We start from the raw sequence: 26323 nt of genomic DNA, 5'->3' as shown, positions 1-26323 counted from the left end.
CAAAATAACATCCGAAACCATGAACCGGACCTCCAAAACACATGAAATTTACATGAAACTCAAAAACTTCAAAAAACACAACCGCGTGTCCGATTCCTATCAAATCAACTCTGAATAATGCCAAACTTTGCAGACAAGTTGCAAATAACAAAACAGAATTATTCCAAGTTCCAAAACTAAAATTCGAACCCGATAGACATGAAGTCAACCTACAGTCAAACTTATCAAAATTCTAAGCCTTTAAATTGCCAACTTTCAAAGAAACCAAATCAACCTAGGGACATACGAATTCATATCCGGGCATACGCCAAAGTCCAAAGTCACGATATGAAACTACCAGAGTCGTCAAAACACCGTTTCAGGGTCGTTTTCATAAAGGTCAAGCTCCAGTCAACTCTTACCACTTAAGTTTCTAAAACAAGAATCATTCTTCCAAATCAATCCCGAATTGCCCGAAAATCGAAACCGACCATACACGTAGGTCATAATACCTAATATTAATCTTCTCAAGACCTCAAACCACCGAACGAAATGCTAAATCTCAAAATGACTTGTCAGGTCGTTACATTCTCCCTTCTTAAACAAAAGTTTGTCCTCGAACATGCCAAGAGTCTTCCCCAAGCCATCAAATCACTTTGTAAACTCACCACACACATGCACACGGTTGATCCCACATCACCCCAACCCATATAAACCCGCCGACACCATCTCAACCGAAGATTATTCCTTCCACTCATGCCGATAAGTCTTCGAACCAAATTTCAACACCCTTCAAGGACCCGATTCTCACATAAACACACTATAAAATCCTCAAATAGCTACAACAACTCATGCATACATCCACAAAGTTTAACCACATGACGCAACACATCTCTCATACGCCCATATCAACAACTCTGACCACAATAACTGCCCATAATCCAACCCAACACCGGTAAATAACCTCATAACAGTTAGAGCCATGCCTCAAACCTTCCCAACACTTCTAACGATGTAAGAAACATGAAGATATCATAAACACTCACCCAAATCAACAAGTCATACCCAACGCTACATGGGCACATGCCTCGCAATCTAAACTCGACAAGCACAACTCGAACATGACTGAATATGAAAAGAGAAACACATGAGAGAACTATCGAACAAGTCCAATAGGTAAAACTCCCCATCGGTATCATACTACGAATCCATTCCATAAGGGAGAAATAAAACATATGAACTTCACAAGATCCCCATCCTAATATAACTCTACCACGACACGCAACCCGGTCCAAACATACCAACCCATATGAAAACACGAGGATCCCATCTTCAGCTCTAAATTAAAAGTAGAATAGACATTACACAAATTGAAAACCTTCACTAACTGCATTTTGCGGAACAAAATCACAACACATAAGGGACTTCCCATACCAGCAGGGCACCTAAATCACAAGTCGTAGCCAACCCATCCAAAATTCACATCAAAACCTATCGTACTAAGTAACAGAAAGATCATCCTAGTCTCATAATTCTCAATAGTGAACAAACCAAAACGATCAACGCGGATTAACACTATAAAATCTCTCAATAGGTGCAAACATATAAGCAGAGTAAAGGAATCACGAAACAAATCCATATAGGAAGTAAGATAGAAGGACTTACTCTGATATATAGGACCAGATCAAAATAAGACTAATGCTCCTCTATGACCAATCGGAATCATACCTGTAGCGACACCATCTGGTGCATCGGCCCCAACCCTACCATGGAAAACATATTAATGGGCGTGGCCTCCTGAAGTGCCGTAGAATTTCGGCACATTTGATACCAATTACATAGACTTTAGCTCATCTTTCAATGCATTTTTAGTTAATTCTTATGAAGTTTTGGTGTTTTGCATGAGGCTTGAGGACCCAAAAACATGGAAAAGAAGTCAAAAAGCCACAAAAGGGTAGAAATGATGCAAGTATGCAGTCACATAAAGCATATGTGGACCGCATAACCATCGCAGACTAAAGCAGATTGTTGGTTAACTAAAGAGGAGAAAATGCGACCCATTATGCGGTCACATAACGATTATGCGGACTACATAGTGATCGCATAGCTAAAATCAAGAAAGCTAAGAAGCACTTATGCGGAGGAATATGCGGTCGCATAATGTATGTGCGGACCGCATAATTGAAATGCGATCAAGAGTTGGGTTTGGAGACATGAGATTATGCGATGATTTCGAATAATATGCGGACCGCATACCTGATCTGCGACCAGTATGCGGTCGCATAAATTCTCTGCGGGTTATTTTTGTCAAATTTTGGCTCTGACTTTTAGCCCACTATAAATAGATTTATTAGGGTTTTTGTGGGTGAGCTAAGTTAGAAAAAGAGACTACTTTTGGGGCATTGAATGCACCATTGCTTTGGAGACTTTTGAGGAAAGAATCTTGTATCTTTGTAAGCTTTATGACTCTATTTATCGCTTTGTTCTTAGATTTCAGTATGAGTAGCTAGTTTTAATTACTAAGATTGTGAACCCTAGATGAGTGTAATGTTAATGGGTATTTACCATTAAATATATATATATATATATATATATATATATATATATATATATATATAATGGTTGGTTGATATTTATTTAGTTCTTATGCTTCATGTGATGTTAGTGGTTGCAAACATTAACTAATTCCATTTCACTCTATCTTCACTTGGAAAAGTGGGCTAGGGTTTGGTAGAATTGAATATCAAAAACTCAAGGCTTTAACCCTTGTTTAATGGAATCGCCTAGGAATAAGTGGGTTCTATTTGGCATAAAGTTGTTATTTTCAATCGCAACTCTTTTACATTTGGGAAAATCTTAAAGAGTAGATATTACCCAACTATTGAAAAATATTGGGTAGTCACTTAGAAACCATTTGCATATCAAAGAACCTTCCATTAGAAATATATCACATTAACACCGATTGCATTACATTCCATCAATGGGGACACAACCTTGGTTTTCTTAATCAAATTAATTACAACCTCACAATATTATACGTGTCTTCATTTCACTCAATTACAACATTCTTTTTTAGCTAACAGAATAGAATTACAAATTAAGTCAAGTTTCACACTACTCAAGTAAACTTTTCACACCTATTCCCCGTGGGATTCGACTCCAACCTAGTTGGGTTATTATATTTGATATCGACCGCTTTACACTATTTATTAAGGTGTAATTTGAGCGCATCAAATTTTGGCGCCGTTGCCGGAGAATACGGTCTTGAAATTACTATTTGGTGTGTGCGTTACTTTACATTTGTATTCCATCACACTTTTCTTGCTTTGCTTGGTGTGCTAGATAAACATGGCAGTGTATGATGAAGAAGAGAATCCTTTTGCGGATATAGATGAGTATATCGAGGACACAAATGCCATTGTCCCTCCGCGAGTTGAGACTGCTACCTTCAAAGTGGAACATGGTTTGATCCTAATGCTTAAAGCAGGGGGGTTTCTTAGGAATTCTACCGATGATGATCCAACACAATATCTTAGAAACGTCTTGGGTATGTGTGCGATGCACAAACTGAACAACGTGTCAGATGATGCCCTAAGACTGAGGGTATTCAAGTACTCACTAGTTGGAGAGGCAAGGAAATGGATCCAAAATCTACCACCTCACTCCATTCACTCTTGGCCTGAACTAGTTCGTGCTTTCCTAGCCAAATGATTCCCACAAAGCTAGAAATCCGAGCTCAGGGATAAAATTTTCTTCTTCAAGCAATTACCAGGAGAACACCTACATGAGGCATGGGATCAGTTCAAGCTATACCTAGTGATGTCGCCTAATCATGATTTTTCGGACAAAATCTTGTTAGAAAAGTTTTACACGGGTTTGGATCCGTTGAACCAATCCATAGCAAAGAATGCGGCGGATGGATCTTTTATGGACAAAAACATTCACAAGGATCACACAAATTCTCGACAAGATGGCAGAACACAATCAAGCTTGGCACTCGGAAGATACCACAGGTGGAATTGCATACGTTACTCCCTCTTTGAGCAACATGATTAAGGAGAACCAAGAGAGAGATCAAGTAATTGCCGGTCTTGCCACAAACATTAATGTGTTAACCAAGATGTTCACTGAAAACCAAACTAAAAAGGTAAATATTGTGGAAGATGTGCAACCCTTGTCAAACGAAGATTGTGAGGAGGCAAACTATGTCCATAATTCTCAAGGTGGTTATCGCCAACAAAATCAATGGAGGCCTAACCTGCAAGGGCAAGGCCATCAATAGTGGCACAATGATCAAGGTGGATCAAGTCAAGGTAATTGGAGTAACAACAACAACAACTATTCAAACCGGAGTTCAAACCCCTATGTTCCACCAAAGGGGAAATACTCTAACTCATCGCATTATAAGGAAGGTTCTTCAAGTGAGTCCAAGTTGGAGAGCATGCTTGAAAGAATATTGCAAAATCAAGAAAGAGGCGACACTACAATAAAAAACATGGCCGAACTTGTGGGGTCACACACCGCATCCATACAAAATCTAGAAATGCAAATGAGAGATTTGTTAAGAGAGCATAATCCAAAGCCGAAGGGCGCACTCCCAAGTGACATAATTGAAAACCCTAAAGGAAATGGGAGTGGTCCAACTTCTCATTGCATGGCAATCACCACGCGAAGCGGAAAGGTACTTCAAGGAGAAAATGAACAAATTGTGGGAGTAGATGATCTTGAGCAAGAGGTTGAAGCACAAGTTGAAGTGCCGATTGTTATTGAAGCTGAAAAGCTCCCAAAAGGAGTAAAAGTCCAAGAAGAAAATCATGAAAAGGTAAAGGAAAAGGCGAAAGAGGCACCAAAATATCTAGCACAAATTCCTAGACCTTCCCCTCTATTCCCTCAAAGACTTGCTAGGAGGGTTGATGATAGCAAATTCGAGAAAATTTATGACATTCTCAAGCAATTATCGGTGAACATACCATTTGTGGAAGTCTTTCAAGAGATGTCGGGTTTTGCTAAATACTTAAAGGACTTGATAACCAAGAAAAGAACCACCAAGAATGAAGTGGTGAATGTGACTCACCGGGTTAGCTCCATTATTGCAACAACCATCGTTGAAAAGAAAGAAGACCCGGGAGCATTCACCATTCCATGCACTATTGGCTTGCGAGATTTTGCAAGGGCTCTTTGTGACAATGGGGCTAGTATTAACTTGATGCCTCTTGCCATTTACAAGCAAGCGGGGTTAAGCATTCCGAGACCTACAAGCATGAGGTTGCAAATGGCCGATCGTTCAATCAAAATACCAGTGGGAATTATTGATGATGTCCTAGTGAAAGTGGGAAAGTTCCTCCTTTCGGCCGATTTTGTGATCCTTGACTGTGCCGTTGACAAAGAAATCCCTATCATCTTGGGGAGGCCATTCCTTGCTACCGGAAGAGCACTTATGGATTCGGAACGAAATGAAATCAAGTTCCGAGTTAATGATGAAGAGGTCACCTTCCAAGCAAGTAAAGTTATGAAGTTTCCACATGCATATGAAGGCATCTCAGTCAATGATGTTGTTGATGATGTAGAGGACGCAAGTGAAATGAAGATGGAAGAAGAATGCCTAGGTGAGGCTTTGGCGGCGATATTGGTAAATTTTGATGGTGAAAACATGGGGGGGGGGTGCATGGAATCGATGAATGCATTAGAAGGACGTGGGTCTTACACTTACGCACCAAAGAAGTTTTCTCTTGACTTAGAGAATAGAGCCACTCCCCCATCAAAGCCTTCAATTATTGAGCCGCCACAACTTGAACTCAAGCCACTTCCACCACACTTAAGGTATAAATTTCTTGGCTCTAATGATACTTTACCGGTAATTGTTCCTTCCTTGTTGAATGATGTGCATGTAGATCATTTATCGAATGTCCTAAGGGAACATCAATAGTCATTGGGTGGACAATAGCAGACATCCGAGGGATTCCCGTCGGAATCTGTGAGCACAAAATACAAATTGGAGCAAGGAAGCAAACCTAGTGTGGAGCACCAAAGAAGATTAAACCCGTCCATGCATGAGGTGGTGAAGAAGGAAATCATCAAGTGGTTAGACGTCGGGGTAGTCTACCCCATTGCCTATAGTTCTTGGGTGAGCCCGGTGCAATGTGTGCCAAAGAAATGAGGCATGACCGTTATCCAAAATGAAAAAAATGAGCTCATCCCAACAAGGACTGTGACCGGATGGAGAGTTTGCATGGACTACCTGAAGCTCAACAGTGCCACTTGCAAATACCATTTCCCTATGCCTTTTATTGATCAAATGCTTGATCGGCTAGCGAGAAGGTCATTTTATTGCTTTTTGGATGGATACTCCGGCTATAACCAAATTAACATTGCATTGGAAGATTAGGAGAAGACAACATTTACATACCCATATGGGACTTTTGCTTTTAGCCGGATGCCATTTGTGCTATGCAACGCTCCGGCTACCTTCCAACAGTGCATGATGTCAATTTTCTCGGACATGGTGGAAGATTTCCTAGAAGTGTTTATGGATGACTTCTCTATAATGGGTGATTCCTTTGAGCATTGTCTTGACAACCTTAGACAAGTGCTCAAAAGATGTGAAGAAACAAACCTTGTACTAAATTGGAAAAAGTGCCACTTCATGGTGGATGAGGGCATTGTTTTGGGCCACAAAATTTTCAAACAAGGCATAGAGGTTGACCGAGCAAAGATTGAAATTATTTCTAAGCTTCCTCCACCCATTTCAGTAAAGGGTGCCCGAAGTTTTTTGGGGCACGGTGGCTTCTATAGGCGTTTTATCAAGGACTTCTCAAAAATTGCAAACCCCATGTGCAAGCTCCGTGAAAAAGATGCTACGTTCGTATTTGATGAAAAGTGTCTCAAAGCATTTGAGGAATTGAAAGAAAAGCTCATCACAACACCTATTATTGTTATACCAGATTGGTCTCTTCCATTTGAACCCATGTGTGATGCCAGTGGTGTAGCCATTGGGGCAGTACTTGGTCAACGGCATAACAAAATCCTTCATCCTGTCTACTATGCAAGCAAGACTCTCAATGATGCTCAAATGAATTATACTGTGACCGAGCAAGAATTTTTTGCCATTGTCTATGCTTTTGAAAAATTTTGGGCCTATTTGTTAGGATCTAAGGTGATAGTCTACACTGATCATGCTGCTCTTCGCTATCTTATGGCGAAGAAGGATGCCAAACCAAGATTGATTCGATGGGTCCTTTTGTTGAAAGAGTTTTACTTTGAAGTCAAGGATCGAAGAGGGACAAAAAACCAAGTTGCGGATCACTTATCTAGGCTTGAAGAAGCAGGGAGGCCAAAAGAGAACTTTGACATCAATGATGCTTTTCCAGAAGAGCACATATTGGCATTGTCTGACACATTCGCTCCTTGGTATGCCGATATTGCTAACTATCTGGTTAGCGACCTTGTCACCGATGGATTAGAAACATATTAAAAGAAAAAGTTCTTGTGGGAGTGTAGGCAATACTATTTGGAGGAGCCCTTCTTGTTTCGTATTTGTGCCAACAACATCATTCGGTGATGTGTTCCGGAAGATGAAGTAATGCCAATTCTCAAAGCATGCCATGACTCCCCGGTTGGGGGGTCATCATGGAGGAAATCGGACGGCCGCGAAAGTGCTTGAATGTGGCTATTATTGGCCATCTATCTACCATGACGCGAATCAAATGGTCAAGGCTTGTGAGCAATGTTAAAGGCAAGGATCAATCTCTAAAAGGCATGAGATGCCTATGAAGTTTGTAATGGAGGTCGAGAACTTTAATGTGTGGGGGATTGATTTCATGGGTCCTTTGTGAGTTCTTTTGGCATGAAATATATCTTGGTGGGAGTTGACTATGTCTCCAAGTGGGTTAAGGCAATCGTCTTGCCCACCAATGAGGCAAGGAGTGTGACCGCATTCTTAAGGAAGAACATTTTCACGCGGTTTGTTACTCCCCAGGCCATCCTTAGTGATGGTGGTTCTCATTTCTGCAACAAGGCTTTCACCGGGCTGCTCAAAAAGTATAGCGTAAAGCACAAAGTGGACACACCTTATCATCCTCAGTCGAGTGGTCAAGTTGAAGTTTCCAACAGTGAGATTAAAAACGTCCTAGCAAAAATTGTCAATGCAAACAGGACCGACTGGTCAAGGAAGCTAGATAATGCATTGTGGGCATATCGTACCGCATTTAAGACTCCCATTGGCACCTCACCGTACCGGTTAGTATTTGGTAAGGCGTGTCATTTACCCGTGGATCTTGAACACAAAGCCATGTGGGCTCTGAAAAGGTTGAATCTTGGCTGGGCTGAAGCTGCTAATCTGAGAATGACACAACTCAACAAAATGGAAGAATTCCGTCTCCATGCCTATGAGAGTGCAGCCATGTATAAGGAACGAATGAAGTTTGTTCATGACAAGAAGATCTTGAAGTGGGAATTCAAATCTGGTAACTTGGTCTTGCTCTTCAACTCGAGACTCAAGTTATTTCCGGGCAAACTCAAATCCAAATGGTCTGGCCCATTCAAAATTGTGAATGTGTCCCCTTACGGTGCTATTGAATTAGAGTCGGAGGACGAACTTCGAAATTTCAAAGTAAATGGCCAACGGGTTAAGCATTACCTGGGCACAACAGAAGACAAACACCTGGTAGAGCAAATTGCTCTCAAGGATAGTCCACCCCCCACCACTGAGTAGCCCAAAAGGGACCAACATCGTCGTGCCGCGACGTTAAATCAAGCGCTTCTTGGGAGGCAACCCATGTGTGGTAAACTTATTTTTTTTTGTCAGTGATTGAACAGGTTGACGTATGTATTAGAGTGCAGGTAGCCCAATTTACCATGAAACAAAGTGCAAGGACTAAAGCAAAAATGGTGGATCAGGGGTTTTCGGCAACTATGCGGTCGCCTAATGACTTTGCGAACCGCATAGTGGTCGCAGACACGGTCAGAGAATTTGGGGAACTTGGGTCTGAAAACTGTGGTAAGAGTTCAAGTTCTGCGGTCCACATAGCAGTTATGTGACCGCAGAATGCATTGCAGAATGGAGGTAAAATAACTCAGCTCTAAAATCATCGCATAACACATATGCGACCGCATAATGTGTTATGTGACCACTTGCCCACCGCAAAACGTCCAGGTATAAATCCCTAACCCTTCGCATACTGTCAATCCCACTTGCACATGAACACTTAACAACTCTTACAAAATCAAAAACACAAAAACAAAAGAAACGAAAGAAAAGCCAAAAACATTTTAATCACGCATATAGATCTCATATCAAGGATCAGAATTAAGGAATTTACCTCGCTCATAACTCAGATTTCACCTTCGTCTTGCTCCAATATCTGGTATGTGACTCTTTCACTTTTTTTTATCTTCTTTCTCTTGTGGATTCATTATATAATGTCCATCATTTGAACTCCATATCTCGTTTTTGTTCTCAAACATGTACGGTGGGTACCTGTGTGGGCGATTGGTGGTTAAAGTTTTGCCTGCGAGTGTAGGGAATTATGTAGGTGGGAGGCTTGAACATTGTTGACCGAAGAAGATGATCTTTGCGGCCCGCATAATTGGGTTGCAATCTGCAAAGTCATCTCAAACAAGACCCTAGAAGGCCTAATGATTTGAACTTATGCGACCGCTTATGCGGTTGCAAAGGTGTTTTGCGGATCGCATAGCTACCGCAAATACAATCAGTTAAACTACCTTACGTGTGTGCAATTCTGCGATCCCTTTGCGGTCGCAAAACTAGTTTTGCGGTAGTTTTTGCGATCACATATTCCCTGCGGTGTGAAATTCTGTGATAAGTTTGCGGTTCGCATAGTGGGTATGCGACCGCATAACCCATCGCATAAATTGTTTACCTCTGTTATTTTTCCTCCACATACGTTTTATGCTATGCCCACCACTCACATACTATTTTATTGCAGGAATGGCACCAAGGAAATCTATTGCAATACGATCACCACCTGCTCGTGGAAAGAAAAGAGCTGCTCCGAACCAACAAGCACAATAGTCTAAACGTCAACGGCTGGAAACCACCCGTAACACTTCTCAACACTCCTCCCAGTCTGAAGAGGAAGGGGCACATACGGACATCCTTCCATCAGTTGACCTACAAGCTGAAGCAAGGCGGAAGAGTGGGGAAGATTCGAGGTTTGGGGTCCCAGGCTCATGGAACCTATACAAAGAGGGGATAAAAAAGAGAAACATTCTCGAGGAGAAGCAGTCAAGCCTGAATGGTGTGAAAGAGAACTACCCTCACATAATTGAAAACATTCAGAAGAGGAAATGGGGATTCTTCACGGATGCCCTAGATGATTACAATGAAACACTTGTGAGGGAGTTCTATGCTTCTTATTCTGCCTCAAGAAATGCTGAGCAAAGGCGGAATATGATATTTTTGGACTCCGTTCTAGTTCAAGGGGTTCAGGTTCTCTGTGACGCAGGCACAATCAATGATCTATTCTTTGAGGACTGGTCATCAGGCACAGCTGAATATGATGAAAAAGTAACAAACAAAGATAACGAGCGTGCTTGGATAACATCTGTCATAACAAAGGGAACCCCCTCCTGGATTGACCCGCGCCACAAGATTTACAAACGGGATTTCACCCAGGAGGCCCGATATTGGCTCAACTTTGTTTGCTCCCATTTGATGCCGACTAGGAATGAGACAGACATCAACATTGAAAAGGCCCTCATAATTGCATGCATCATGTCAGACATCAAGATTAATGTGGGACACATTATCTTCAAGGAGCTGGGAATCAGGACAAACCAAAAGAAAACCTCTCTTCCTTTCCCATGTTTGATCACGGCTCTTTGCAAAGCTGTAAGCGTTCCACCTGTACAGAAGCATGAACGTATGGAGAAGGCTCTCCAGTGCATTGACATCACTCGGCTAAGTGATGCAGTAGATAAGGAGACAGGCATCTAGCCCGAGACCTCATTCCCTCATGCATCAGACTCATCAACACCTGCATCTGCTCTCCCATCAATGCCTAACACTGTTGTTGCTCCTGCTGCTCCCGCTGATTCCTCAGCCACTCCTCAGCCTCAGCCAAGTAGTGCACATCCACCTTTTTCCTTGCCAGCTATCGCAAAGTTGGGTCTACTAGCCAAGCATGCCAGCGCCAAGGTAGACCGGCTGACAAAGGAACTACCAAAACTCATCAAGCAAGCATTGGGTCCCATCCAAGCATCAATGAGTGCGCTTCAACAACAACATAAATCATATGAAGATCGCCTTACGCACTTTGAAGTGCGACTTAAAAAGGTTAAGCGAGGCGAGGTTAGAGATATGCAACAGCTAAGGAAAGATGTTACTAAACTAAAAACAGAGCTGCACAAGCTGCAGAACTTAGAATTCGATTTGATTTCTCTCCTTCCGGAGGGCGGTGAGCAAGGTACAAGCACCTCCATTCCGAGCCTAAATTTGGACTTCTCCAATCTCATGACAGACCCGGAGACACAGGGTGCGGAGACTTCAAAGAATCCAACTGCTATTGTCCATATTGACACTCCTTTAGAGGAGGATTCCGGAGAGTCGGAAGGAGAATCTGCTGACGGAGCGACTGAAGATGAGGAAACTGATGAGGAAGCATTGGGAGAGGAAACTGAGGGTCAGCGATACTATAAGGGTAAGCAGGTGGCTGCTTCTACAGAGGATGCTTCTACAAAGGCTCAGGTTGTAGAGGAAGCAGACGTGCAGAAAGCAATTGCATATTCACTTGTTGACATGGTCACCAAGGCGCATCCAGCTACCCCACAGGCATCACTGGGAGAGTCCAGTAGCTCCCAAACTCCTGCTTCATCCACACAGCAGGTGGAGCTTCCTACTCCAGCCTCAGAGACCACTACCACACATTATGAGGTTCCACTTGCTAGTGCTACAGAGTCTGGAGTTGATCCCACATTTGCCCAACATGCTCCAGACCCTCCGAGCGCCTAGTGCGCCCCAGGAAGCCCCTAAACTTTGCTTTTTAATTTTTTTGCATTGGGGACAATGCATGCTCTTAAAGTTAGGGGTGGGGTAGATATTTTGTGTAAATAGTTGTATGAAATCCCTTTTCATAAATCCCTCTTCTTTAAATCCCTTTTCTTTAATAGTATAGACTGGTAGCTAGTAATAAAAATTCCCCTTGGTTTTTCTTCTCCAGGTTCTTTTCCAAGGGTGTAATAGTAGAACCATGGAAGTAGCATGGAACATTTTGACTTGTTTGGTGTGATTGTCTAGTTTCAAGCATGTAAGAAAATTTTTGGTGAATAAATTATACCCTTCCTTCTTTGACTTTGTATGGTTAGTCATTCTGGTGAACTTGAGGTTCGCTCTTTGACTTTATGTTTATTCAGAATCTTACATATCATGTGATAAAAGCTATGAGCTGCCTTGCATTCACTTAAGGGCTGAAACTATGTTGAGTCAAACAGTTCATGCGTCGTGAGTGAGTAAGGATTTGTGTAAATAATGCGCATGCTTAACTTGTGATGTCTAGAACTTGCCCGATTGCTTTCTTTGTGCAAATCTCAGGCTAATGATTGGGTGCTGAGATGATCTTAGGCTATCTTTGTGACTGCTAGCTAATTTTGACCAAAATTTGACCTCCCCGGTACATAAATTACCCTAGTTACCCCCATTGAACTTTTAACCATTTCTTTGGCTACCACATTACAAACCTTTACCCCATTGTGAAATAATTCCTTCTTTTGAACCTAGCCCTCCTTGAACAAGTAAGAATGAGGCTAAAAGCCTAAGTTAGGGGTACTGGTACAAAGTGGAGATTGGAAAGGTTGACACTATATGTAGAAGAAACAAATATGGTTCCTCAAAGTTGTATATATATGAAGAAACTCAAGCTCCGAAAAGAAATGATTTTATATATAAAAGAAAGAAAAGAAAAAGTGGAGTCTTGTAGAAATTGATAAACACTTTGAGGTGATTCGTTGTCGATAAGTCAAGGTCGATCAATGCTATGTAGTAAAGAAGCAAAGTATATGTAGAGTTCAAGGAAGGTATAGCCACTACGTTCCCAGATATTCATCCAACCCGTCCCGAAACCTACATTACAACCTGTGAAAAGTCCCAGGTGATCTTCAGCCAATCATTCCTAAGATAGGAACAAGCTAAAATAAGGGCAAACATATGGACTGATACGTGTAACATGTAGTTTTCATTCCGAGTGAAAGAGTGTTTGATTGCATCCCCTATAAATATGTGTAAGTAAGGGATTTTCTTTGTTATGAGCGCGCATGAATTGCAAGATTTAACAGAAGTTAGGTTCTTGAAGTAGAATACGAGTGCACTTAGTTGTGAGTAACATTTTGTCAGTTTGGTTGAGGCTCAAAGTTTACAAGTTGATTGGTCGCATTGTTAAGTGATATTTGTCTTTCATGAAAGGTCAAGAAATGAAGTTACATGGTTGTTAACTGACAGTCAATACCATCTACGGTCACTACTCTTCGTGAATTATCGGTAAGAGTTTAGAATAGGATAATTTTTATTCTAGTTGCTTGAGAACAAGCAAGAGTTTAAGTTGGGGGTGTTGATGTGCCGTAGAATTTAGGCACATTTGATACCAATTACATAGACTTTAGCTCATCTTTCAATGCATTTTTAGATAATTCTTATGAAGTTTTGGTGTTTTGCAGTGCATGAGGCTTGAGGACCCAAAAACATGGAAAAGAAGTCAAAAAGCCACAAAAGGACAGAAATGATGCAAGTATGCGGTCGCATAAAGCATATGCGGACCGCATAACCATCGCAGACTGAAGCAGATTGTTGGTTAACTGAAGAGGAGAAAATGCGACCCATTATGCTATCGCATAACGACTATGCGGAACGCATAACTGAAATTAAAAAAGCTGAGAAGCACTTATGCGGAGGAATATGCAGTCGCATAATGTATATGCGGACTGCATAATTGAAATGCAGTCAAGAGATGGGTTTGGAGACATGAGATTATGCGATGATTTCGAATAATATACGGACCGCATACGTGATAGGCGACCAGTATGCGGTCGCATAAATTCTCTGCAGGGTTATTTTTGTCAAATTTTGGCTCCGACTTTTATCTCACTATAAATAAATTTATTAGGGGTTTTGTGGGTGAGCTAAGTTAGAAAAAGAGACTACTTTTGGGGCATTGAATGCACCATTGCTTTGGAGACTTTTGAAGAAAGAATCTTGTATCTTTGTAAGCTTTATGACTCTATTTATCGCTTTGTTCTTAGATTTCAGTATGAGTAGCTAATTTTAATTACTAAGGTTGTGGACCCTAGATGGGTGTAATGTTAATGGGTGTTTACCATTGACTATATATATAATGGTTGGTTGATATTTATTCAGTTCTTATGGTTCATGTGATGTTAGTGATTGCAAACATTAACTAATTCCATTTCACTCTATCTTCACTTGGAAAAGTGGGCTAGGGTTTGGTAGAATTGAATATCAAAAACCCAAGGCTTTAACCCTTGTTTAATGGAATCGCCTAGGAATAAGTGGGTTCTATTTGGCATAAAGTGGTTATTTTCAATCGCAACTCTTTCACATTTGGGAAAATCTTAAAGAGTAGATATTACCCAACTATTGGAAAATATTGGGTAGTCACTTAGAAACCATTTGCATATCAAAGAACCTTCCATTAGAAATATATCACATCAATACCGATAGCATTACATTCCATCAATGGGGACACAATCTTGGTTTTCTTAATCAAATTAATTACAACCTCACAATATTATACTTGTCTTCATTTCACTCAATTACAACATTCATTTTTAGCTAACAGAATAGAATTACAAATTAAGTCAAGTTTCACACTACTCAAGTAACCTTTTCACACCTATTCCCTGTGGGATTCGACCTTAACCTAGTTGGGTTATTATATTTGACATCGACCGCTTTACACTATTTATTAAGGTGTAATTTGAGCGTATCACCTCCCTCTCTAGGATGCCCTATACTCGCATGTCCTCCTCCTCTAGCTGGCTGTACAGGTGGAGTAGCAACTGGAATGGGGCCCATAGTCTGAGTGCCTTGATGAATCCACCTCTCCCAAGTCTGGGACAATCCCTCATGATGTGCCTAGTATCGCCATACTCATAGCAACCCCTCTACAGGCGTGGCTGCTGGTATTGAGTTTGTGCTGGATGACTGAGATAACCACTGTAGGAACCATGTGCAGGTTGTACACTAAAAGACGACTGCCCCATATGAGTACCCTGAGGTCTCTAACTAGCTAGAGCACCACGAGTAGTCTGAAATACGCATTGGACTGACTGAGCCTCCCCCATGATGGGTCAGAGCTGAAGAGTAGAATCCATTGAATCCTCCAGAACCTCGACACTTCTTGGCCTCCTTATCCTCCCTCTCCTCACCCCAAATATGCTCTAACCTCCTAACAATCTCCACAACCTGCTGAAATGGAGTACCAGTCTCCAACTCCCGAGCCATGCTGAATCTAAGACCATAGCTGAGCCCCTCGATGAATCTATGGACCCGTTCTCTAACGGTAGAAACCAAAATAGGTGCATGTAGGGACAACTCGCTGAATCTGATGATGTACTGCAACACTATCATAGTGCCTTGATGCAGCAGCTCGAACTCTATGCGCCACGCATTTCGGAGGGTCTGGTGAACAAACTCCCTAAAAAATATCTCTGAAAACTGAGTCAAAGTGAGTGGTGCTGCATCAACTGGCATACCCTCCTCATAAGCTTGCCACCACTAATACGCTGCTCATGACAACTGAAATGTAGTAAAAGCAACTTCGCTCACCCACATAATACCCATGGTGCAGAGAATACGGTGACACTTCTCTAGAAAGTCATGCGCATCCTTGGTAGCTGTGCCATTGAAAGTAGGTGGATGATACTACTTGAAACTCTCAAGCCTCTTCTGCTCCTCGTCTGATGCCCCTGGCCTGACCTCAGGCTGAACCGGAATAACATGTTATACCTGCATAACACCCGGAACCTGACCAATATGGACTCGCTGCTCTGGAGTACGGGCGACGGGGGTATGAGCTCCTCCCTTAGTCTATGAAGTAGTTGGTGCAACCGGAATCAATCCCGCCTGAGCCAATGTACCAAACATGCTCAGGAATTGCGCTAAAGTCTCTTAAAGTCCAGGTGTAGTAACAGGAACCTCCGGTGCCTGTCCCCCAATCAGAGTTACTAGTGGCTCCTCAGCTGCTGCTCCAACAGGTGCTCAAGCTGTAGCTATGCTCCTCCTTTGGCTCTGCACCGGCCCCTAGCAACACCGGCCCTGGGGGCAACATCATCAGTAACTACAGCTCGTGTTCTCACCATCTGTGAGAAAATAAAATGACAAAGGCTCAAACTCCAAAATCCATAAACTCGCACGATAGGAATGAAAGAAGTGAAGTTTCCTAATAGTTCTGCAGTCTCTCAAAGATATGTAAAGACGTCTCCGTACCGATCCACAAGACTCTACTAAACTTTATTATGACTCGTAGCACCTATGAATATCTCTAATACCAACTTGTTATGATCCAAAGTCCTTCCTTAGGAGTCGTGATGGCACCTAGTCGCTAGGACTAGGTAAGCCTAACAGATTTAAATCAATCGAATATTAAGCATGAACCAATAATTTCTATTCATAGCCAACAACCATCAATAGATGTACAATATCCCAAAATCGGTAGTACAAATCATAGGCCTTTCTAAGAATAACTAAGAATATAAAAAACATCATTGTTTGGAATATAAGTAAACAATATCAATGTAAAACTCCAGAAGGTGACTCCGAGGCATGTGAATGCAATGGCAGGTATACCTTGAAGTATCCGCCGCAACTCGTAATCAGCTAACTAATGACTGGCATGCTCCGAGGTACCTAGATCTACACAAAAATATGTAGAAGTATAGTATGAGTACACTACGGTCGGTACCCAAATAAGTATCAAGACTAACCTCGGTAGAATAGTGACGAGGTACAAGTCAAGACACCTACTAGTCATAATAACCCGTGTTGTATAAATATATAAAACTAATAATGGAAGCAAGAATCAATAAATGAAAACAAGGAATAAAATGTGATATAAATAGTAAAGTAATCAGAACACCATTAAAGTACCAGTGAAACCAACTAAGGTAAACAAATGACAACTAAATAATCATGCCGTTCTAACACAAGGGTTACAACAAAATCACTCCTAGATACCACTCCTCATAATCACAACTCAGAGTCCAGTTCATGAACTACATTCACATGGCACTCGTGCCGCAAGGACAACTCACGTGTCAATGCCTCAATTCACCCAAAATTGTCACTGGCCCACTATCACAATCCGCCCGGCGTGGTCACAGGCTCAATGTCACAATGAAAGCAGAATATACAAGAACTTATGTTCATGATCAATAAATGTCAAGTTTCGTACTCCTAAACTGGTATAAGTGGCAAGCTATGGTGTATGCACGTGCCAGTAATATCAAGACATCGAATAGCTCATTGGAAACAACACAACAAGTCATGTAAGGTGCATGACACATGCCAGAAAAATCACACCATCACACGAATATCATCAATATTATGCCCCTAGGCTGTCACATATCATCACTGGTATAGCCACCCTTATCTCTCCGTGTTGACAATATCTTAATTTCCACCCTTATCTCTCCGCCCAGACAATAAATCACAATAGCCACCAGTATCACTCGGCATAATAGCCACCCTTATCGCTCCACCCATACAATAACACAATAACCACCCGTATCACTCCACACTTACAGTAATAGCCACTCATATCACTCCGCCCAGACAATATATCAATAACCACCCATATCTCTCCGCCCAGATATTATATCAATAGCCACCCGTATTTCTCCGACATACAGTATATCAATAGCCACCCATATCACTCCTCCCTGATAATATATCATTAGCCACCTGTATCACTCCGCACAATCAATAATAGTGAGATGTCACCCTTATGCTCCGCGTAAGAACAATCAATACATACAACAAATCCACACGTGCTAACATCACAATAACACGACATATCAACTCATACTACGAGTGCCCATAGGCCACAACCTTTTCAAAACAACCATACCAATATCACCACAATACATAGACCATGGCTCAACCACGATGTGTACAAGAATCTCAATAGCATCAAGAAGAAATAGGAAAAATTACTCAACGATGAACAACACTCCATTAAACGACAAATTGAACTAAAACAGGTAAATGTTTTTAATAACTTCAAATTCAATTAATTGCTTAAGAATAAAATCAATAATGAAGGTATTTTCATGAAATGGCAACTTCCAATTCTAGTGTATGATATAAGCTAACAAAGAAAGAGATGGTATGAACTAGCAACTACGTCTAAATGCATGAGAATAACTTGACAACGAAGGGATATCATGTAATAGAGCTTCAAATAAGGCATATAAGAGTAAGCTTGACAGTGGGATATAAAACATGAAATGAAAAATTCAATTAAAGCATATAAGGATAAACTTAACAAAGGAATGTAGAACATGTAATGACAAATTCAATTAAGTGCCTATAAGAAGCCTAAGAGTCTAATCCGATCAATTTCTACATATAAGGTCGTGCACATACACCACCTCATGTACATGTCTTCCACATAATCCAAATAGCACAATTAAACCAAATCCTACAGAGTAGTTCCCCCTCCCCCCCCCCCATAAAGTTAGGCAAGATACTTACTTCAACTAGGCCAAATCAACACTCACAAATAGCTTTTCCTTTACAATTCACCTTCGCTCGGTCCGAATCTAACCAAAATGGACTTGATAACATCAAATAATTCAAGAGAAATCAATTCTAATAAGTAAAGCTATGATCTTTGCATAATTTTTTAAAAGTCAACAAAAGCCAACGCCTGCCCAGTCAAAACCCATGTCCAAGGGTAGATGCCGGCTACCCATAACCCCACGAGTCTATATATGTGTTTTGTTTCACAATCCGAGTTCAAATTGACTCTCAAAACTCAAATTCTCGTTTTTCAAAACTTAGACAAAATTTCTCAAAATTGCATTTTGATTCTCACAAATTCGATGTTAAATCTAATATATAATAATGTAAAATAGTGGAAATTCATCAAAATCACTTAGCCAATAATTGTAGATAAAAATCTCTCTTCAAAATTGCCTCCTACCGAGTCTAGGGCTCAAAAATATGAAAATGAGACTAAAATCTCGACTTCCAACCCTTATGTTCAGGTGCGGATATTGCAAATGCGACACAGGGTTCGCAATTGCGAACTCTCGCAAATGCGGACAAAATCTCACAAATGCGGCTCCTAATGAAACCTAGTAGATGTCGCAAATGCGACCCTGACTTCGCATTTGCGAAGTCAGGCCCTTCGCAAAATTGACCTCTTGGATCGCAAATGGGATATTGCCCAGCCCAGACGCCCATCGCAAATGCAAACAAATTGTCTGCAACTGAGAACCTAGCAGACTCCGAGTATCTGCAATTCACAAATGCGAACAAAATCTCGTATTTGCGAGATCTGCAACACCTATTTAAACACCAACAAAAAATAAAACTCTTCAAACATTCCGAAACGCCTCCGAAACTCACTCGAGCCCTCGGGGCTCCACACCAAACATCAACACAAGTCTAAAAATATAGCACAAACTTGCTCACTGATCAAACCATCAAAATAACATCCAAAATCATGAATCGGACCTCCAAAACACATGAAATATACATGAAACTCAAAAACTTCTAAAAACACAATCATGCGTATGATTCCTATCAAATCAACTCGGAATGATGCCAAACTTTGCGGACAAGTTACAAATAACAAAACTGACCTATTCCAAGTCTCAAAACCAAAATCTAACCCGATATCTATGAAGCTAATCTACGGTCAAACTTATCAAAATTCTAAGCCTTTAAGTTGCCAACTTTCGGCAAAACAAACCAAATCAATCTAGGGACCTCAAAATTCAATTCTGGGCATAAGCCCAAGTCTGAAATCACGATACTAACCTGCCGGAGTCATCAAAATACCGTTCCAGGATCATTTTCAAAAAAGTCAAACTCCGGTCAACTCTTTCCACTTAAGCTTCTAAAACAAGAATCATTTCTTCCAAATCAATCTTGAATTGCCAGAAAACCGAAATCGATCATAAACGCAAGTCATAATACATAATATGAATCTTCTCAAGACCTCAAACTATCGAACGGAATGCTAAATCTAAAAATGATCTGTCGGGTCATTACAAATGATGATGTTAAATCTTTATTGTTTTGGAAATTCTTGAGTCTAAAATGATTTGTACATCAATACAAGCTCATCAACCATAATATTTGATCTTTAGTGTCCATGTCTAAACTCTTTTAACAAAAATAATATATAATACACGATAACAATGGCATACATATCAAATATACGCCAAACAAGATATTTAAAAAAAGTATATCATAGACAAAGAATGTTCCACAAGCATAATATGATATTAAAAAATTAAATAAGCATAATAAATACTAGTTGGAAAAATACAAAGAAGGTTCTATATTATTGACATCTATGAGTAATCTAGCTAAATAGCAAAATAAAAAAATTTCCAGTTTTTCCCCATGATCTTAATCCAACTCTTTAATTTTTTCTTCCATGATTTCTTGTAGCTGTCACATTCACAAAGTATACTAACAGTTGCACTAGTTTAACTTTGTCCTTCAAACTACTTTCAAGTATTTTCTGAATACAACTTTCTTAAAAGGTTTTTACTATATCTATATTTTTCCAAGTCACTCTTGAATTTTCAAGATTGTTTCATAGTTTAAATTTAAAATAGTAATGATTATAAAATATGAATTGATGAAAGTAAAAGTAACGGAACTGAGACAATCAGTAAAAACAATAAAAAAAAAAAGAACTTTATATTTAGCAGAAAAATATGTAGAATCAGAAACAACTATACTACAATCTGTCACATATTTTTTTCACTTGTTAGATTAAGGGTGGCATGTGGGCCGGTTAGGATCGGGACCGGCCCAGGACCGCAAGCCCAAATGGGCGGTGGGCCTAAACGGTCCTAACCGGATAGGACCGGGATCGTGGGGAGGTGGTTTGGGTAGTGGGCCGGTCCTATAGGCGAGGCCCGCAAAACCGGGACCGGCTGAGAAGTGGGCCGGTTCAAGCGGTCCTAAACGGGCCTATCCGGGCCCAACGGATAATTTTAAAAAAAAAATAATTTGACCGTTTGTCCATTTAAAAACTAGCCATTTTGTCTACCAAAATAGTCGTTGGCTATTTGCAAAATAGCCATTTAACCCCCCAAACTTTGTTTTAACCCCAAACTTTTTATAATTACACTTTTTCCCTATTTTTAACTATAAATACCCCCTCATTCTTTTATTTTTCTCACAAAATTATCAATCTCTCTCTAATATTCTTCTATAATTGCTTACTTAATTGTTACATTTTGTGCAAAATTGTGAAGTTGGTGAATTGAAGTCTTCAAGTCTTCAACGATAATTAATTTTTAACAAGTTGTTCGTCAATTCGGTAAACTCATTCCAACTCTTAAGTTTTAATATTATAGTTTTGTTTGTTTTATTTACTTTGCTTGATTAATTAAGATGGCTTATTCCTTAAAAATATTGTTTAGTAAAAATAAGAAAAAATCCAAGAGTGGTGAATCTAGTGGCCAATCTGTTCCTCCTCCACTGCCCCCGGCTCCCCGACCCAAACCTGTTACCCGTCCTATACCTCTTATTCTTGATAGCGATAATAGTTTATTACAATTTATCGAGAGTCAATTTTGCCATAATATTGCACCCGGTGAACAATTAAACCATGACTATATGGATGCTCTTTATGGTAATCCAACTATTGATGAAAATGATGATGAAGAAATAGATTTTGATGAAACGCAACCGGATGACGATACACCCACTAGTCCTGCTCCTGAAGTTAACCCAACTAATAATAATCCAAATGATACCCCGTCTGACCCTCCTGTTACTGCCCCTACCTTTTCTAGACAACCTTCTAAACGGGCAGAAACATCTCTTGTTTGGCCATTTTTTACTCAACTAAGAGAAAAAATAGGGTTAAGTGTAAAACTTGTGGCAAAGAGTTAGTTTTTAAATATGTTGGAAGTCGGGGGGGGGGGGGAAGTTTGACTAGACACATATTGCTACACCCTCAAGATAAAGCTAGATATTTTCGTATGAAAGTTTTGGATGAGGGGACAAGTGCACCTAGTCAGGCTGACCTTAGTACCGGGTCAAATCAATTTCAACCGGGAATTAATATTATTACCGGTGGTTTTTTATATTATGATCCAAAAAAATATCGGGAAGAATTGGCAAAAATAGTTACTGTTATGTTCTTACCCTATAGTTTTCCTTCTAACCCTCACTTTGTGCATTATATTAGAAAAGTTTATAATCCTACTTATAAAGGTTTTCCTCGCACAACCGTAAAGAGCGATATTTATAAATATAAACATGAATATGAACAATATTTGTGCTATTTATTTACTCATATAAATTGTCGTGTTGCTATTACAACTGATATTGGTAGAAGTGGTAATAACTGTGATTACCTTACTGTTACCAGTCATTGGATTGATGAGGATTGGATAATGCAAAAGCGCATTATTGCTTATAGAATAATTAATTCACGTCACACAGGGCAGTTTATTTCTAGCACGATTACGGATATTTGTAGATATTTTTGCATTAATGATAAAATAATATCAATTTCAATGGATAATGCTACTAGTAACACAAATGGTGTAGCCTTGCTTACCACTATACTAAGTCCTGCATTTAGTAACATTTTTCATGTTAGATGTATTTTTCATATTTACTATTTAATTGTGGGTGATGGTATGCGAATTTTAAATGTTGAAATTGAAAAGTTTAAAATGGCTCTTAATTGGCTTTTTTATTCAAACCGTAGAAGTAGACTTAGAGAATATTTTAAAAGATGCGATGAATTTGGCCTAAGAGAAAGAAAGGTTCCTAAACCTTGTCCGACTAGATGGAATTACATGTATGAAAGTTTAGTTGTTGCATATGAATATAGAAACCCCATAAACTCAACGTTTAATGCTCATGTAAGTGATAATGATGAGCACCTTACAAATGCGGATTGGGCTAATGTTAAAATACTTTTTTTAGAAAAATTTCATATTGCTACAAATGAATCTTCTGTGCAATATTATCCTACTATTTCTAACTGTTTAGTTTATATTGTAGAACTTGCAAATTTATTTGATTATTTTTCAGAGGGTGGGGAAATTTATCAACTTGCTATTGATTCTATGAGAAAAAAGTTTAAATTTTTTTTTCCCTATTCTCCCTATGTACGGTGTTGCTGCATTGTTAAATCCTACTATGAAATTAGGAGGTCCTCAATTTTGGTATGAAACTGTTTATAATGGTTTAGCACTTGAATATGAGGAGTTGTCTAAACTTTCGGAGGCAATAGCCTCAATTAAATAAATGTTCAAATAATTTATAATACTTATCAAGTTGCATTAGATCATGCTAGACCAAATGTTCCAACTCCTTCTTTTTCTAGTTTTCAATCAACTAAAAGAACTGCGGGAGTAAGAGCACTTAGTGCTTGGGGAGGGTTCAGGGGTTCTCAAGGTTCTAGTACTAGTGATTTTTCACAACTAAATGAGCTTGAAATTTATTTGTCACAGGGAATTGAGGAAGTGAATCCCGACGGCTCCTTTAATATTTTGAAATGGTGGAAGGACAAAGAAAAATACTTTTCGATTCTTTCAAGGATGGCCCGAGACATTTTAACTATTCAAGTTTCAACAGTGGCATCAGAGAGCGCTTTCAGTCAAGTAAGACTTCAACTCGGTAATTATAGAGCATCTATGAGGGAGAGCTTAGAAAAATCAGTACTTTTCAGAGATTGGATCCATTCAGAAAAAAGAAATTTTGGACTTCTTGAATCACAACCAGAGGTAGGCAAAGCTTACGAAGAAATGCTAGCTGAACTTGCGGAGGATGATGCTTCGCCTGGAAGCGGTGATGACTAAGCTTCTTTTCCGCCACCACCAACGAAAATTCCTCCGGACCTTGAAGGATTTATGAAATTTGTAAGAGATACCATGTAAATTAATATGTAACTTGTATTTTGGCACATCTTGATTAGTTTCTTTTTCTTCTCAATGGTGGTATTAGCACCTTGTTGTGCTCATTCCATAGGGGGGAGGAAGACTAAGAAAGATATTGTCATATTTTTTAATGCTATAATAAAATTATAATGCATTGCTTTGAATATCTCCTTAAAATAATTTTGTCTTTTTATATATCTTAAGTTGTATATATAGTATAATATAGTATGTGTGTGTGTGTGTGTATATATATATATATTATAACACATTACTTTGAATATCTCTTTACAATATTTTTGTCTTTAAATTTTAATTAAAAAATTTAGGTGACAATTCTATAATATAATTTACAAGGAATTGCCTTAGATATTTTTATTACCATTTTTTTCTCTAACTTATATATATAAAAATTAAAAAATAGAAAATTATCCATTGGGCCCACTTAGGACCGCTTGGGCCCGCTTAGGCCCGGGACCGGCCAACTTAACCCGGGACCATTAGTTCGTGGTCCCGGTCCCGGGCCGGTTCCAAAAAGAAGTCCGGGACCGCTTAGGACTGGCCTGCCTAGGACCGGGCTAGCGAAACTCACTTAGGACCGGGCTCCGGCCCACATGCCACCCATATGTTAGGTACAGCTGAAATTTCACAAATTCGAATTATACATTCGTAATTTCATTAAAACTACATAATTCTTCATCTTTATTCGAACAAATTAATGCAATATTCAAAAAAATTGCAACAGTCTTGCCAAATAGAGATATGGATAAAAATATTGCTAGTATTCTTTTACTGCAACTACCAAATTTAGGTATGACTTTTTGAAAAGGTTTAAATTGAAACATCATTAGCAGAACAATTGGTGCATGAACATCTTGCAACTAGTTCTCCTTTCCTCGTGATTGAGAAAAATCACCCGCTACTTAAACATATTCATCTCGATACTTAGCTAAATTTCTGGATATATAGAGAACCATAAGTAGTTTATAATTTACAATAGTTATAGGATTCCATACCCAGATTAAACTAGTCTATTTTAATCGGTCAATACTGTGCTTGCAAGCACCTTGGGCTTGAGAGGATAATCAAATTCACAACTAAATCCAGAATGATATACCTCCTGTTGAGTAATTGAAAATATTATGAATCGAGTAGGAGAAGAGAAAACTTCATTAGGGTTTCATATCTCAAAGACAGAGAATTTGAGGTCTGCATATTGACTTGTTACCATAGAGAATGACCCGATGGCCTTTCTAAAAGCCTATGACCCTATTTATATAATGGGCTATACTAACTAATAAAATCTGGAAAATACAAGAATCGGATAACACTAAAACCGGGCTAAAAATACAAAGCGACCCAAATATAAAAAGGAGACTAATTAAATAAAAAAACTTTACAATTAGTGTTTATGTTTGGGCTTAGATGCCAAATAAGCCATTAGCTCAACCCCCCCCCCCCCCAAGTTAGAGGGGGGAAACAACCTTCAACTTGCCCAGAAGATCATGATGAAGAGCACCAAGGAGAGGCTTGGTGAGAACATCTGCCAATTGCTGAGTAGTAGGGACATGAGATAGAGAAATCAGTCCATCAGAGAGCTTAGACCGGATGAAGTGACAGTCAACTTCAATATGTTTGTTCCTCTCATGAAAAACTGGATTCTTGACTATATGTAAGGTTGCATGATTGTCACAAAATACAGAAAAATGAAGAGATACAGAGATACCAAAATCAGTGAGCAGCCTAGAAAACCAAGTCAGTTCAACAACCACCTTACTAAGAGTTCTATATTCAGCCTCAACAGAGGACAATGACACAACATGCTACTTTTTGGACTTCCAGCTGATCAGACTACCCTCCCAAAATAACACAAAACCAGTGATAGATCTGCGAGTATCATGGCAGATAGCCCAATCACTGTCTGAGAAGGCATGAATGGAGAAATCAGGGGAATCTGAATAAAAGAGGCCCAGATCCACAGTTCCCTTAAGATATCTAAGGACAAGAAGAGCAGGAGATATGTGAGGAACTCGAGGAGACTTCAAGAATTGACTTAAATGTTGAACAACAAAGCAAATATCAGGCCTGGTATGTGTAAGGAAAATGAGCTTGCCTACCAGGCTCCTATACTTGTTAGGGGAAGAAAATAAAACACTAGAATCTGCATGCAATTTACCATTGAGTTCCAAAGGACAAACTACAGGAGAAACAATTGTATAATCAAACTGTTGGA

General features: G+C 39.7%; 2 protein-coding genes across 2 annotated transcripts; one reads left to right on the top strand and one right to left on the bottom strand.

The window, feature by feature from the left end:
- Positions 1–4522: 4522 nt before the first annotated feature.
- Positions 4523–5905, top strand: LOC138896148 (uncharacterized). Its single transcript, XM_070180932.1, has one exon. The coding sequence runs from the start codon at positions 4523–4525 to the stop codon at positions 5903–5905; it is 1383 nt and encodes a 460-aa protein (XP_070037033.1).
- Positions 5906–15229: 9324 nt separating this feature from the next.
- On the bottom strand, positions 15230–15697 carry LOC138896147 (uncharacterized). The gene has a single exon (XM_070180931.1). It carries the CDS (start codon positions 15695–15697, stop codon positions 15230–15232), a length of 468 nt encoding a protein of 155 aa, XP_070037032.1.
- Positions 15698–26323: the final 10626 nt, after the last annotated feature.

The sequence above is a fragment of the Nicotiana tomentosiformis genome, chromosome 7 (genome assembly GCF_000390325.3).
Source record: "Nicotiana tomentosiformis chromosome 7, ASM39032v3, whole genome shotgun sequence".
Classification (NCBI taxonomy): Eukaryota; Viridiplantae; Streptophyta; class Magnoliopsida; order Solanales; family Solanaceae; genus Nicotiana; species Nicotiana tomentosiformis.
The sequence above is the reverse complement of the archived record's forward strand: the minus strand, read 5'-3'. Positions and strand labels throughout refer to the sequence as shown.

Bases quoted from the DNA above. Each gene is read 5' to 3' on its own strand.
- LOC138896148 (XM_070180932.1), top strand. From the start codon at position 4,523: ATGCAAATGAGAGATTTGTTAAGAGAGCATAATCCAAAGCCGAAGGGC.
- LOC138896147 (XM_070180931.1), bottom strand. From the start codon at position 15,697: ATGCCAGTTGATGCAGCACCACTCACTTTGACTCAGTTTTCAGAGATA.